A 15560-nucleotide genomic window follows, 5' to 3' on the forward strand; every position below is an offset into this window, starting at 1 on the left:
AGACAGGAACAGAAAACAAAAAAACTTGTCCGTTGCAGTTCCACAAGTAACCTATAGGTGGAGCAATTTTGCTAGTTTCACATAGGGGGCAAAAAAAAAAAAGTTTTCAAGTTTGTGTGTTGTCTTCAGAAGTTTGTAAGATTACACTGAGGAGAATAAGAAATATCTGAGAAGAAAGGAGAAGTAGACAGAAGGTAATGGTTTAGGTGCCCCCCCCCCCTGTAGATGATGGACAGAAAGGACAGACCATCCTTACATGGGACTTCTGACAAAAGGGCTCCAGAAAAAAAAAAGTAAACTTATGTTAAACCTTCAAGAAGAAGAAGAAGAAGAAGAAGAAGAGTAAAAGCTTGTATCTTTGACTTCTGCATGTTGCGGATTTTCAAGAAGAGACTTTCTGGGGGAAAAGCAAAGTTTCTTACCTGCATGGCACTGGGAACATATAAAGCTTAGTGCTATAAGGAAGGATAAGTGTCGGCTCCAACTCCTTCGTTTCCACCTTGTGTGTGTATCCATGTTCATCACCTCCACCGTGTGGGGCCAATTCTTTGGGATTCAGAGGTCCTTAATGCAAATCTTGGAATGCAATTTGGGTATCAGAGAAAGGGCAGAAACCCTGGAGGACTCGTGCACTTTATAAAGCCATTAGATTGGGATATTTTGGGGGGTGCTTACTGCAGCTGAATTTTTCTGGGCAGTCAAATTTGAGTGTCTGCAAAGCCCCAGTTCTCTTCTCTCCTCCTTCTCCTGCTTCCTGTCCTGTCCCCTTCTCTGGTCTGGTCCTACTGGGGTTGTCTTGAGAAGTGATGCCCCCTTGTCGAACGATTACAGAGTGAAAAAACCTTTTTAGGGAGATGTAAGGGACTGTGAGTCCCAGACAGGGACAGCAAATCAGAAGGCAAAATCCTGCAAGCTCGGCCTCCTTTCAGTGGGATCAGGAAAAGGGGGAGAGAGAGGGGTGGGGAAGGGGAGTGGAAGAGGCATGAAAGTTTGTTAAGAAAAAAAAAAAAAAAGTTTGGAGAATAGGAAAAAAAAAAAAGTTTTGTGGGATTGGGAGATGTTAATAGAACAAGCTGCAACCAGCGCGCAGGGTTAACTCCGGCACATTCCAAAAGCCTGAATCCATATTTCTCATTCTCAGCCAGACGAACAATGTAAAACCGGTGAATAATGATTTGTACTGGCCCTGAGTGCACGACGAGGGAAGGACAGCACCAGCCGGGATCTTGTTAAACAGCTGTCACCACAGGGGATCCGTGATTGACAGCTGTGGTGATCAGGAGCCTCTGAAGTAGCTGGATCACCAAACGAGAGCAGGGAATCTTTTGTAGTGATGGCCCTTTAATACTTGAAGCTTGTTTAGTATAATCTGCAGACAAGATGAGCTCACATGTAATATACAGTCATCACCGAGCACTTCTCTCCCAGTCTGCCGTGCCGTGCACTCAGTAGATGGCTATGTATGTGCACGAAGATTACAGCAGAACATCCCAAATCTTCATGGACCGGGGAGCGGATTTATAGGGTCTCCTCATCATTATAGGATCCTGACATAACGTTTCTGATAACTAGTGATGAGCGGGCACTACCATGCTCGGGTGCTCAGTACTGGTAACTAGTGATGAGCGGGCACTACTATGCTCGGGTGCTCAGTACTGGTAACTAGTGATGAGCGGGCACTACCATGCTCGGGTGCTCAGTACTCGTAACTAGTGATGAGCGGGCACTACCATGCTCGGGTGCTCTGTACTGGTAACTAGTGATGAGCGGGCACTACCATGCTCGGGTGCTCTGTACTGGTAACTAGTGATGAGCGGGCACTACCATGCTCAGGTGCTCTGTACTGGTAACTAGTGATGAGCGGGCACTACCATGCTCGGGTGCTCAGTACTGGTAACTAGTGATGAGCGGGCACTACCATGCTCGGGTGCTCGGTACTCGTAACTGGTGATGAGCGGGCACTACCATGCTCGGGTGCTCAGTAATCGTAACTAGTGATGAGCGGGCACTACCATGCTCGGGTGCTCAGTACTGGTAACTAGTGATGAGCGGGCACTACCATGCTCGGGTGCTCAGTACTGGTAACTAGTGATGAGCGGGCACTACTATGCTCGGGTGCTCAGTACTGGTAACTAGTGATGAGCGGGCACTACCATGCTCGGGTGCTCAGTACTCGTAACTAGTGATGAGCGGGCACTACCATGCTCGGGTGCTCTGTACTGGTAACTAGTGATGAGCGGGCACTACCATGCTCGGGTGCTCTGTACTGGTAACTAGTGATGAGCGGGCACTACCATGCTCAGGTGCTCTGTACTGGTAACTAGTGATGAGCGGGCACTACCATGCTCGGGTGCTCAGTACTCGTAACTAGTGATGAGCGGGCACTACCATGCTCGGGTGCTCTGTACTGGTAACTAGTGATGAGCGGGCACTACCATGCTCGGGTGCTCAGTACTGGTGACTAGTGATGAGCGGGCACTACCATGCTCGGGTGCTCTGTACTGGTAACTAGTGATGAGCGGGCACTACCATGCTCGGGTGCTCTGTACTGGTAACTAGTGATGAGCGGGCACTACCATGCTCAGGTGCTCTGTACTGGTAACTAGTGATGAGCGGGCACTACCATGCTCGGGTGCTCTGTACTGGTAACTAGTGATGAGCAGGCACTACCATGCTCAGGTGCTCTGTACTGGTAACTAGTAATGAGCGGGCACTACCATGCTCAGGTGCTCAGTACTGGTAACTAGTGATGAGCAGGCACTACCATGCTCGGGTGCTCAGTACTGGTAACTAGTGATGAGCGGGCACTACCATGCTCAGGTGCTCAGTACTGGTAACTAGTGATGAGCAGGCACTACCATGCTCGGGTGCTCAGTACTGGTAACTAGTGATGAGCGGGCACTACCATGCTTGGGTCTTGAAACCAGTAGTTGGACGCTCGGATGGGCGCGACTCGAGTACCCAAGTATAATGGAAGTCAATGAGAGACTTGAGCTTGAGTTTCCGATTGACTTCTATTATACTTGGCTACTTGAGTTGCGCCCGTCCCAGCGCCCAACTGATCTGAACAAGCACCAGACTATGGTAGTGCTCACTCATCACTAGTTACCAGTACAGAGCACCTGAGCATGGTAGTGCCCACTCATCACTAGTTACCAGTACAGAGCACCCGAGCATGGTAGTGCCCGCTCATCACTAGTTACCAGTACTGAGCACCTGAGCATGGTAGTGCCCGCTCATCACTAGTTACCAGTACTGAGCACCTGAGCATGGTAGTGCCCGCTCATCACTAGTTACCAGTACCGAGCACCTGAGCATGGTAGTGCCCGCTCATCACTAGTTACCAGTACCGAGCACCTGAGCATGGTAGTGCTCGCTCATCACTAGTTACCAGTACTGAGCACCTGAGCATGGTAGTGCCCGCTCATCACTAGTTACCAGTACCGAGCACCTGAGCATGGTAGTGCCCGCTCATCACTAGTTACCAGTACCGAGCACCTGAGCATGGTAGTGCCCGCTCATCACTAGTTACCAGTACTGAGCACCCGAGCATGGTAGTGCCCGCTCATCACTAGTTACCAGTACCGAGCACCTGAGCATGGTAGTGCCCGCTCATCACTAGTTACCAGTACCGAGCACCTGAGCATGGTAGTGCTCGCTCATCACTAGTTACCAGTACCGAGCACCTGAGCATGGTAGTGCCCGCTCATCACTAGTTACCAGTACTGAGCACCTGAGCATGGTAGTGCCCGCTCATCACTAGTTACCAGTACCGAGCACCTGAGCATGGTAGTGCTCGCTCATCACTACTAATACTACTTCTAAAAAGCAAAACTGCAATGCTGAATAGACATCCTGAGCTAAGGATGGGACTGTGCATTACAGGGAGTCAGCAATAGTCTAACGTCTCTGAAATTACTGCCATTGGTGGTGATGCCATTAATGCCATTTCAATTGATGCACAGAAGATGACACATATCAAAAAATGGTGACCTGTGGCCAGAAACGCTTTTACAGTACTTGCTTCACTGTATCGTGCCACAGACTGTTCCCATCTGAAGAGACATATTAATACGCTGGGTTACACTTGGTTGACACTTTTGGATGGTTTTTGGGCTGAGGCCCCAAATTTTAGATATGGAGTACAGTCCCTTACTACAGATCCCTTCTCGCTGTATCATTGCATTGTACCTCCATATGGCAGCTCATTCATTGTAGGGGAAAAGCTCCCTGCACCATGATCCCCAATAGAACATGACATTTTTTTTTTTTTGCAAATCCCATATAGAATATTGTACATCTAAGAGTGAAAACTGAGTATCTACAGTACAGACCAAAAGTTTGGACACACCTCCTCATTCAAAGAGTTTTCTTTATTCTCATGACTCTAAAAATAGTAGATTCACATTGAAGGCATCAAAGCTATGAATTACCACATGTGGAATGAAATACTTAACAAAAAAGTGTGAAACAGCTGAAAAGATGTCTTATATTCTAGGTTCTTCAAAGTATCCCCCTTTTGCTTTGATTACTGCTTTGCACACTCTTGGCATTCTCTTGATGAGCTTCAAGAGGTAGTAACAGTCTTGAAGGAGTTCCCAGAGATGCTTAGCACTTGTTGGCCCTTTTGCCTTCACTCTGCGGTCCAGCTCACCCCAAACCATCTTGATTGGGTTCAGGTCTGGTGACTGTGGAGGCCAGGTCATCTGGCGTAGCACCCCATCACTCTCCTTCTTAGTCACATAGCCCTTACACAGCCTGGAGGGGTGTTTGGGGTCATTGTCCTGTTGAAAAGTAAATGATGGTCCAACTAAACCCAAATCGGATGGAAAAGCATGCCGCTGCAAGATGCTGTGGTAGCCATGCTGGTTCTGTATGCCTTCAATTTTTAATAAATCCCCAACAGTGTCACCATCAAAGCCCCCCCCACACCATCACACCCCCTCCTCCATGCATGCTTCACGGTGGGAACCAGCCATGTAGAGTCCATCTGTTCACCCTTTCTACAAAGACACGGTGGTTGGATCCAAAGATCTCAAATTTGGACTCATCAGACCAAAGCACAGATTTCCACTGGTCTAATGTCCATTCCTTGTGTTCTTTACCCAAACAAGTCTCTTCTGCTTGTTCCTGTCCTTAGCAGTGGTTTCCTAGCAGCTATTTTACCATGAAGACTGCTGCACAAAGCCTCCTCTTAACAGTTGTTCTAGAGATGAGAAGGTGTGTCCAAACTTTTGGTCTGTACTGTACATGAAAAGCAAAAGTCATCAGAGAACTGGAGCAATACTATAGCAATACACAATGTTCCAAATTATTATGCAGTTGGATGTAAGTGTCCTAGCGATTAATAATGAAGCTCATTGATGGTTTTGTGTCTCCGGGTTCTTTGGATCACTGAAATCAGTCTCAGATACCGGTGATCATTAGTTTGCCAGGTGAGGCCCAATAAAAGGAAAACTGGATGTTCCACAATATTAGGCAGCCACAGTTTTCAAGTAACATGGGAAACAAAAAGGATCTCTCTGCTGCCGAAAAGCATCCAATAATGCAATGCCTTGGACAAGGGATGAAAACGTAAGCGTGATCATCGTACTGTGAAGAGATTTGTGGCTGATTCTGAGCACATACGTGTTGGTGCTGATAAAGGCAGAATGAGGAAGGTTTGTGCCAGGCAAGTCCATTGGATTAAGAGAGCAGCTGCTAAAAAGCCATTACAAACCAGCAAACAGATATTTGAAGCTTCTGGTGCCTCAATAGTCCCTCGAACATCAAGGTGTAGGAACCTTCAAAGGCTTGCTGTGGTGCATAAACCTACTATTCGGCCACCCCTAACCAGTGCTCACAAGCAGAAACGGTTGCAATGGGCCCAGACATACATGAAGACTATTTTTGTTTACTGATGAGGGTTGAGCAACCCTGGATGGTCCAGATGGATGGAGTGGTGGATGGTTGGTGGATGGCCACCGTGTACCAACAAGGCTGTGACGTCAGCAAGGAGGTGGAGGAGTCATGTTTTAGGCCGGAATAATGGGGAGACATCTAGTAGGCCCCTTTAGTGTTCCTGAAGGTGTGAAAATGACCTCTGCAAAGTATATAGAGTTTCTGATTAACAACTTTCTTCCATGGTACAAAAAGCAGAAATGTGCCTTCAGGAGCAAAATCATCTTCATGCATGGCAATGCACCATCTCATGCTGCAAAGAATACCTCTGTGTCATTGGCTGCTATGGGCATAAAAGGAGATAAACTCATGGTGTGGTCACCATATTCCCCTGACCACAACCCTATAGAGAACCTTTGGAGTATCATCAAGCAAAAGATCTATGAGGGTGGGAGGCAGTTCACATCAAAACAGCAGCTCTGGGAGGCGATTCTGACATCATACAAAGAACTTCAAGCAGAAACGCTCCAAAAACTCACAAGTTCAATGGATGCAAGAATTGTGAAGGTGACATCAAAGAAGGGCTCCTATGTTAGGATGTTTTCGATTTAAATAGCTTTTTATTTCAGTGAATGTGACCTCCTAATGCTGAAAATTCCACAAATGAGCATTTTCAGTTCTTTAAAAGATATAAAATGTTTAGAAACTCTGCTATGCCTAATAATTTGGAACAGGAAGATTATACTGTTATCATTGGGAGGTTTCTTCAATAAAATTCGATGTATCCTCTAACGGGTGATGACGTTTATTAGACTGACTGTCATTGGCACCGACCATTTAGGAAAATCAGAGAACAATATCATTTGCATAATAATTTGGAACATGGTGTAGATTATATTATTCTAGCAATAGACAGGTAAAATGGAAGAATAATTATGTAGTTCAGGGCCTGCAGAAAGCTGGGAGACAATCCTAAAAATCCCCGGCGATCAGCAGAACCAGAGCCCGACAGCGCTGTTCCTACCACCAGTCGTGAGGCTATCACCACATATATCAGTCGTTTTTCTGGCTCTTTGCCTCTTGCTGGCTTTGGACATATTAAGTTTAGGGATGAAATAAAACAGTATGAAAGGGACAGGGAAAAAAAAAAGCGCAGAACATTCCTGTTCAAAAAGGAATGTGTTTGAGCGGGATTCCTGAATCAACTTCCATTTATGAAAAACGCCATTGAGGAGACTCCTGTATTGACTGTGTGGTTCTGGCGAGCGTTCAACATAAGTGTAAAAAAAAAAAGTGTACAGTCCGGAAACATGTAAATGGTTTTCTACAGCAGGGAAACCGCTATACATTTAGATGTGAATCGGCAAAATATCATAAAACGTGAGAGACGGAGGATACTGATCAGCGCTCCTCGTAGAGCGGAGGGAGCAAACACTAAAAACTTTCCAAAATGGGAGAATGATCCTCCAAGGCTGCCAAATTATATAACTCACTGCTTGCGAGACACCCAATATACAAAAATTAAGAAGAAAGACGTTTATCTACAGTTGTGCTCAAAAGTTTACACACCCTGGCAGATTTTTTGCTTTCTTGGCCTTTTTTCACAGAATATGTATGTTAACACACAATCTTTTTTTCCACTCATGGTTAGTGGTCGGGTGAAGCCATTTATTGTCATCTACTGTGTTTTCTCTTTTTAAATCATAATGACAACCAAAAACATTCAAATGACCCTGATGAAAAGTTCCCATCCCCCAGATCTTAATACCATGTATTGCCCCCTCTAACATCAATGACAGCTTGAAGTCTTTTGTAGTAGTTGGATAAGGCTCTTTATTTGCTCAGATGGTGAAGCTGCCCATTTTTCTTAGTCAGATGGTGAAGCTGCCCATTCTTCGTGGTCAGATGGTAAAGCTGCCCATTCTTCTTGGTAAGATGATGAAGCTGCCCATTCTTTTTGGTCAAATGGTAAAGCTGCCCATTCTTCTTGGTCAGATGGTAAAGCTGCCCATTCTTCTTGGCCCGATGGTAATGCTAACCATTCTTCTTGGCTAAATGGTAAAGCTGCCCATTCTTCTTGACCAGATGGTAAAGCTGCCCATTCTTCTTGACCAGATGGTAAAGCTGACCATTCTTCTTGGCCAGATGGTAATGCTAACCATTCTTCTTGGCTAGATGGTAAAGCTGCCCATTCTTCTTGGTCAGATGGTAAAGCTGCCCATTCTTCTTGGTCAGATGGTAAAGCTCCCCATTCTTTTTGGCGCCTCCAGTTCCTGTAAATTCCTGGGCTTTCTTTCATGAACTGCGCTTTGCTTGAGTTCTCCCCGGAGCGGCTCAATGACATTGAGGTCAGGAGACTGAGATGGCCACTCCAGAACCTTCACTTTGTTCTGCTGTAGCCAAAGACAGGTCAACTTGGCCTTGTGTTTTGGATCGTTGTAATGTTGGAAAGTCCAATTATGTCCCATGCTCAGCTTCCAGGCTGATGAGTGTAAATTTGCCTCCAGTATTTGCTAATAATGTGCTGTGTTCATCTTTACTTCAACTTTGACTATGTTTCTTGCGCCTTTGTAGCTCACACATCCCCAACATCATCAGCGATTCTCCTCCATGCCTTACAGTAGGAATGGTCTTCCTTTCATCATAGGCCTTATTGACACCTCTCCAAATCTAACGTTTATGGTTGTGGCCAAAAAGTTCGATTTTGGTCTCATCACTCCAAATTTCCTTGTTCCAGAAGTTTTGATGCTTGTCTTTATGCTGTTTGGCATATTGTAGGTGAGATACTTTGTGGCATTTGCGCAGTAATGGCTTTCTTCTGGTAACTTGACCATGCAGCCCATTTTTCTTCAAGTGCCTCCTTATTGTGCATCTTGAAACAGCCACACCACTAGTTTTCAGTGAGTCCGGTATTTCAGCTGATATTATTTGTGAGTTTTTCTTTGCATCCTGAATAATTTTCCTGCCAATTGTGGCAGAAATTTTGTTGGTCTACCTGATCGTGGTTTGGTTTTTACAGGAGCCCCTGATTTTCCATTTGTTAATCACAGTTTTAACACTGCTGACTGGCATTATCAATTCCTTGGATATCTTTTTGTATCCCTTTCCTGTTTTATACAGTTCAACTATCTTTTCCCATAGATCTGTTGAGAATTCTTTAGATTTTCCCATGACTCACAATTCAGAAATGTCAGTGACTGGATGAAAGATGGAAGAGTCTGTCTGGACCCCAGAAACTCACTCAGCTTTTATGCACACACAGATTACAAGCAAACGGGTCACAGGTGAGGATGTTACCTTTATTAGCCATTCAAACCTATTTGTGTCAACTTCTGTGCATGTTATCAGCCAAAATCACCAGGATGTGAACTCTTGATCAGGGTCATTTGGATGTTTTTGGTTGTCATTATGATTTATAAAAAGAAAACACAGTAGATGACAATAAATGGCTTCAGCCAACCACTAACTATGAGTGGAAAAAAAGATTTTGTATTATCATTCATATTATGTGAACAAAGGCAAAGAAAACAGAAAATCTGCAGGGGTGTGTAAACTTTTCAGCACAATTGTATCTTAGAAGATATTGTAAATCTGACCTGCCCTTTACAATATTATTAAAAGTATCAGCAGGAACAACAATTATACAGCTGCATATAACTGACACACCGTTTGTGACCAGCCGATTGATGGACTACAAGATTTCAGAGTCCTTAAAGTAATTATCTGAATATTTAGAAGAAGCTTTCTAAAGAAAAGACACAAAGCCGATCAGGAGATTCAGTTGGTATAAACACTGCTCACCAATTTCACTGCTAAGATTACATGACAGGTATTAACTGGCTCTGGGTTATAGTTGGTCTTGGCCTACTTTGGGGGCTCGTAATTAAAGCAAAAAAATAACAAACAAGTCTTAGCCTTGTTTAAGAATATGAGAATAAGCCTCCTAGTCTTCAGCTTAGTCTTGTTTCTGAATGTGGGAATGAGCCTCCTAGTCTCCAGCTTAGTCTTGTTTCTGAATGTGGGAAGGAGCCTCCTAGTCTTCAGCTTAGTCTTGTTTCTGAATGTGGGAATGAGCCTCCTAGTCTCCAGCTTAGTCTTGTTTCTGAATGTGAGAATAAGCCTCCTAGTCTCCAGCTTAGTCTTGTTTCTGAATGTGAGAATGAGCCTCCTAGTCTCCAGCTTAGTCTTGTTTCTGAATGTGGGAATGAGCCTCCTAGTCTCCAGCTTAGTCTTGTTTCTGAATGTGGGAATGAGCCTCCTAGTCTCCAGCTTAGTCTTGTCTCTGAATGTGGGAATGAGCCTCCTAGTCTGCAGCTTAGTCTTGTTTCTGAATGTGGGAATGAGCCTCCTAGTCTCCAGCTTAGTCTTATTTCTGAATTTGGGAATGAGCCTCCTAGTTTCCAGTTTAGTCTTGTTTCTGAATATGAGAATGAGCCTCCTAGTCTCCAGCTTAGTCTTGTTTCTGAATATGAGAATGAGCCTCCTAGCCTTCAGCTTAGTCTTGTTTCTGAATATGAGAATGAGCCTCCTAGCCTTCAGCTTAGTCTTGTTTCTGAATATGAGAATGAGCCTCCTAGTCTCCAGCTTAGTCTTGTTTCTGAATATGAGAATAAGCCTCCTAGTCTGCAGCTTAGTCTTGTTTCTGAATATGAGAATAAGCCTCCTAGTCTCCAGCTTAGTCTTGTTTCTGAATGTGGGAATGAGCCTCCTAGTCTCCAGCTTAGTCTTATTTCTGAATTTGGGAATGAGCCTCCTAGTTTCCAGCTTAGTCTTGTTTCTGAATATGAGAATAAGCCTCCTAGTCTCCAGCTTAGTCTTGTTTCTGAATTTGGGAATGAGCCTCCTAGTTTCCAGTTTAGTCTTGTTTCTGAATGTGAGAATAAGCCTCCTAGTCTCCAGCTTAGTCTTGTTTCTGAATGTGGGAATGAGCCTCCTAGTCTTCAGCTTAGTCTTGTTTCTGAATGTGGGAATGAGCCTCCTAGTCTTCAGCTTAGTCTTGTTTCTGAATGTGAGAATGAGCCTCCTAGTCTTCAGCTTAGTCTTGTTTCTGAATGTGGGAATGAGCCTCCTAGTCTCCAGCTTAGTCTTGTTTCTGAATGTGGGAATGAGCCTCCTAGTCTTCAGCTGAGTCTTGTTTCTGAATGGGAGAATGAACCTCCTAGTCTCCAGCTTAGTCTTATTTCTGAATGTGAGAATGAGCCTCCTAGTCTTCAGCTTAGTCTTGTTTCTGAATGTGGGAATGAGCCTCCTAGTCTCCAGCTTAGTCTTGTTTCTGAATGTGAGAATGAGCCTCCTAGTCTTCAGCTTAGTCTTGTTTCTGAATGTGGGAATGAGCCTCCTAGTCTTCAGCTTAGTCTTGTTTCTGAATGTGAGAATGAGCCTCCTAGTCTCCAGCTTAGTCTTATTTCTGAATGTGGGAATGAGCCTCCTAGTTTCCAGTTTAGTCTTGTTTCTGAATGTGAGAATGAGCCTCCTAGTCTTCAGCTTAGTCTTGTTTCAGAATGTGAGAATGAGCCTCCTAGTCTCCAGCTTAGTCTTGTTTCTGAATGTGAGAATGAGCCTCCTAGTCTCCAGCTTAGTCTTGTTTCTGAATGTGAGAATAAGCCTCCTAGTCTCCAGTTTAGTCTTGTTTCTGAATGTGAGAATAAGCCTCCTAGTCTCCAGCTTAGTCTTGTTTCTGAATATAAGACAAACTTAAAACATAACTTTTACTATATGTGCGGATAAAAAGTGAACAGAAGCTCACAAGATTAAAACCAAGGTAGCAAAGATCCAACCATATGGACCAAAATGGGCTAAACAAACACGTAGGCCCAAATACGGACTGCCTCAGTTGGTGTACAGCAAGGTGGATTAAATCACACAGTACATGTATAATGGTAACTCCAACTGAGGTAGAATCATAAGCACACAGTATAATATATTAATTTCACAACCCCATTCAGGGGAGAATATAAACTTGTGTGTCACAGGCAGATACACCGGTAAACAAGGAAACCGTGAGAAATAATAAATCCCACATTAAATGGGAACGGTCTTACCAGGTCCAGAGATCATTCGCGGGCATTGGTGCAGGTTATCGGCTCATACAGGGGGCTGTCAATCAGCACATCAAAATCCCATAGAGACCTAAACCCGTATCAGGCATATAGTTGCAAATACCCACTCCCAACGTTTCAAATGTGGATCATCAGGGGAGTCCAAGTGGGATATAGAGGAGGGCTGTCACTAGGTATCTCCACAATATGACAGTCCGCAAATGCCCAGGTCACTAGAAATAAGCAAACACAGGGGATAAGCCCAAAAGCTGCCTACCAGGCCGTATTTCTAATGCCCCGTGGTTAGGAACACTCACCGCACAGTGGCGCACATCCAGACCCGATTCAAAGATTGCCGCGCTCAGCGTCCGGAAGGGCGCTCCATATATAACCCGGCGCATGCGCAGAAGGGTCCGAAAATGATGACGTTCACTCCCAGACTCCTGCCGGGCCGGAAGTGACGCGTCATCAATCGCCGCGTCGCTAAGGAAGCGTTGCAGCCATTACCCGATGTAATCACATTCGGGTAAGTGGAACGCAAGCTAATTCACCACATGGAACAACACATGGCGTAACCATAACAATGTGGATGCCATGTGTAATAGCCGCGAGAGTGAATAAAATAACAAGCACGGAGGTACAAGCCCATAAGCATGCCGGTATAAGTTAGCAGTGTCGCTGGTCAGGCTAGTAATGCGGATAATAGAAAAAGCGAGGCCTGGACATGTATAGGCCACAGGAATAAGAGAGCGATGACACACAGGGAAGGAGGGTTAATATCAAAGTCAAAGTTCATTAGAGGCAAGTCAAGGAGACTATCAACAAGGGGGGGGAGGGGCCAAAATGTTGCTAAACCTGTGGGGCGATCCCTGTATCAAGGGGTAGAAGGACCCACCCCATAAACCCCCTGTGTTTGCTTATTTCTAGTGACCTGGGCATCTGCGGACTGTCATATTGTGGAGATACCTAGTGACAGCCCTCCTCTATATCCCACTTGGACTCCCCTGATGATCCACATTTGAAACGTTGGGAGTGGGTATTTGCAACTATATGCCTGATACGGGTTTAGGTCTCTATGGGATTTTGATGTGCTGATTGACAGCCCCCTGTATGAGCAGATAACCTGCACCAATGCCCGCGTATGATCTCTGGACCTGGTAAGAGCGTTACCATTTAATGTGGGATTTATTATTTCTCACGGTTTCCTTGTTTACCGAAGTATCTGCCTGTGACACACAAGTTTATATTCTCCCCTGAATGGGGTTGTGAAATTAATATATTATACTGTGTGCTTATGATTCTACCTCAGTCGGAGTTACCATTATACATGTACTGTGTGATTTAATCCACCTTGCTCTACACCAACTGAGGCAGTCCGTATTTGGGCCTACGTGTTTGTTTAGGCCATTTTGGTCCATATGGTTGGATCTTTGCTACCTTGGTTTTAATCTTGTGAGCTTCTGTTCACTTTTTATCCGCACATATAGTAAAAGTTATGTTTTAAGTTTGTCTTTCATTCCAATTTCCTATCTGGTCCAGCTAATTTGTTGATATTACTGTGGATCAAATATTGGTATACTGCTATCTTCTCTTGTTTCTGAATATGAGAATGAGCCTCCTAGTCTCCAGCTTAGTCTTGTTTCTGAATGTGAGAATGAACCTCCTAGTCTCCAGCTTAGTCTTATTTCTGAATATGAGAATAAGCCTCCTAGTCTCCAGCTTAGTCTTGTTTCTGAATGTGAGAATGAACCTCCTAGTCTCCAGCTTAGTCTTATTTCTGAATATGAGAATAAGCCTCCTAGTCTCCAGCTTAGTCTTGTTTCTGAATGTGAGAATGAGCCTCCTAGTCTCCAGCTTAGTCTTGTTTCAGAATGTGAGAATGAGCCTCCTAGTCTCCAGCTTAGTCTTGTTTCTGAATGTGGGAATGAGCCTCCTAGTCTTCAGCTTAGTCTTGTTTCTGAATGTGGGAATGAGCCTCCTAGTCTTCAGCTTAGTCTTGTTTCAGAATGTGAGAATGAGCCTCCTAGTCTCCAGCTTAGTCTTGTTTCTGAATGTGGGAATAAACCTCCTAGTCTCCAGCTTAGTCTTGTTTCTGAATGTGAGAATGAGCCTCCTAGTCTCCAGCTTAGTCTTATTTCTGAATATGAGAATAAGCCTCCTAGTCTCCAGCTTAGTCTTGTTTCTGAATGTGAGAATGAGCCTCCTAGTCTCCAGCTTAGTCTTGTTTCTGAATGTGAGAATGAACCTCCTAGTCTCCAGCTTAGTCTTGTTTCAGAATGTGAGAATGAGCCTCCTAGTCTCCAGCTTAGTCTTGTTTCAGAATGTGAGAATGAGCCTCCTAGTCTCCAGCTTAGTTGTTTCTGAATGTGAGAATGAGTCTCCTAGTCTCCAGCTTAGTCTTGTTTCTGAATGTGAGAATGAACCTCCTAGTCTCCAGCTTAGTCTTGTTTCAGAATGTGAGAATGAGCCTCCTAGTCTCCAGCTTAGTTGTTTCTGAATGTGAGAATGAGTCTCCTAGTGTCCAATTTAGTCTTGTTTCTGAATGTGGGAATGAGCCTCCTAGTCTCCAGCTTAGTCTTGTTTCTGAATGTGAGAATGAGCCTCCTAGTCTCCAGCTTAGTCTTGTTTCTGAATGTGAGAATGAGCCTCCTAGTCTCCAGCTTAGTCTTGTTTCTGAATGTGAGAATGAGCCTCCTAGTCTCCAGCTTAGTCTTGTTTCTGAATGTGAGAATGAGCCTCCTAGTCTTCAGCTTAGTCTTGTTTCAGAATGTGAGAATGAGCCTCCTAGTCTCCAGCTTAGTCTTGTTTCTGAATGTGAGAATGAGCCTCCTAGTCTCCAGCTTAGTCTTGTTTCTGAATGTGAGAATGAGCCTCCTAGTCTCCAGCTTAGTCTTGTTTCTGAATGTGAGAATGAGCCTCCTAGTCTCCAGCTTAGTCTTGTTTCTGAATGTGAGAATGAGCCTCCTAGTCTTCAGCTTAGTCTTGTTTCAGAATGTGAGAATGAGCCTCCTAGTCTCCAGCTTAGTCTTGTTTCTGAATGTGGGAATGAGCCTCCTAGTCTCCAGCTTAGTCTTGTTTCTGAATGTGAGAATGAGCCTCCTAGTCTCCAGCTTAGTCTTGTTTCTGAATGTGGGAATGAGCCTCCTAGTCTCCAGCTTAGTCTTGTTTCTGAATGTGGGAATGAGCCTCCTAGTCTTCAGCTTAGTCTTGTTTCTGAATGTGGGAATGAGCCTCCTAGTCTTCAGCTTAGTCTTGTTTCAGAATGTGGGAATGAGCCTCCTAGTCTTCAGCTTAGTCTTGTTTCTGAATGTGAGAATGAGCCTCCTAGTCTCCAGCTTAGTTGTTTCTGAATGTGAGAATGAGTCTCCTAGTGTCCAATTTAGTCTTGTTTCTGAATGTGGGAATGAGCCTCCTAGTCTTCAGCTTAGTCTTGTTTCTGAATGTGAGAATGAACCTCCTAGTCTCCAGCTTAGTTGTTTCTGAATGTGAGAATGAGTCTCCTAGTGTCCAATTTAGTCTTGTTTCTGAATGTGAGAATGAGCCTCCTAGCCTTCAGCTTAGTCTTGTTTCTGAATGTGAGAATGAGCCTCCTAGTCTCCAGCTTAGTCTTGTTTCTGAATGTGAGAATGAGCCTCCTAGTCT

General features: G+C 44.5%; 1 protein-coding gene across 3 annotated transcripts in view; it reads right to left on the reverse strand.

The window, feature by feature from the left end:
* COL5A1 (collagen type V alpha 1 chain) overlaps positions 1 to 15560 on the reverse strand; it is a 399673-nt gene that overhangs the window by 237078 nt on the left and 147035 nt on the right. The window contains exon 1 of one of the 3 annotated variants that reach the window (XM_075324351.1): positions 423 to 855. The exons of 1 other annotated variant lie outside the window; for it this stretch is intronic. In XM_075324351.1, the coding sequence (XP_075180466.1) occupies positions 423 to 522 (100 nt within the window). In that variant the 5' untranslated portion in view covers positions 523 to 855. Of the gene's footprint in view, positions 1 to 422; positions 856 to 15560 lie in introns of those variants that run through there. One more of the 3 variants, XM_075324349.1, reaches the window with a different exon arrangement.

Source organism: Anomaloglossus baeobatrachus, chromosome 9 (assembly GCF_048569485.1).
Source record: "Anomaloglossus baeobatrachus isolate aAnoBae1 chromosome 9, aAnoBae1.hap1, whole genome shotgun sequence".
NCBI lineage: Eukaryota > Metazoa > Chordata > Amphibia > Anura > Aromobatidae > Anomaloglossus > Anomaloglossus baeobatrachus.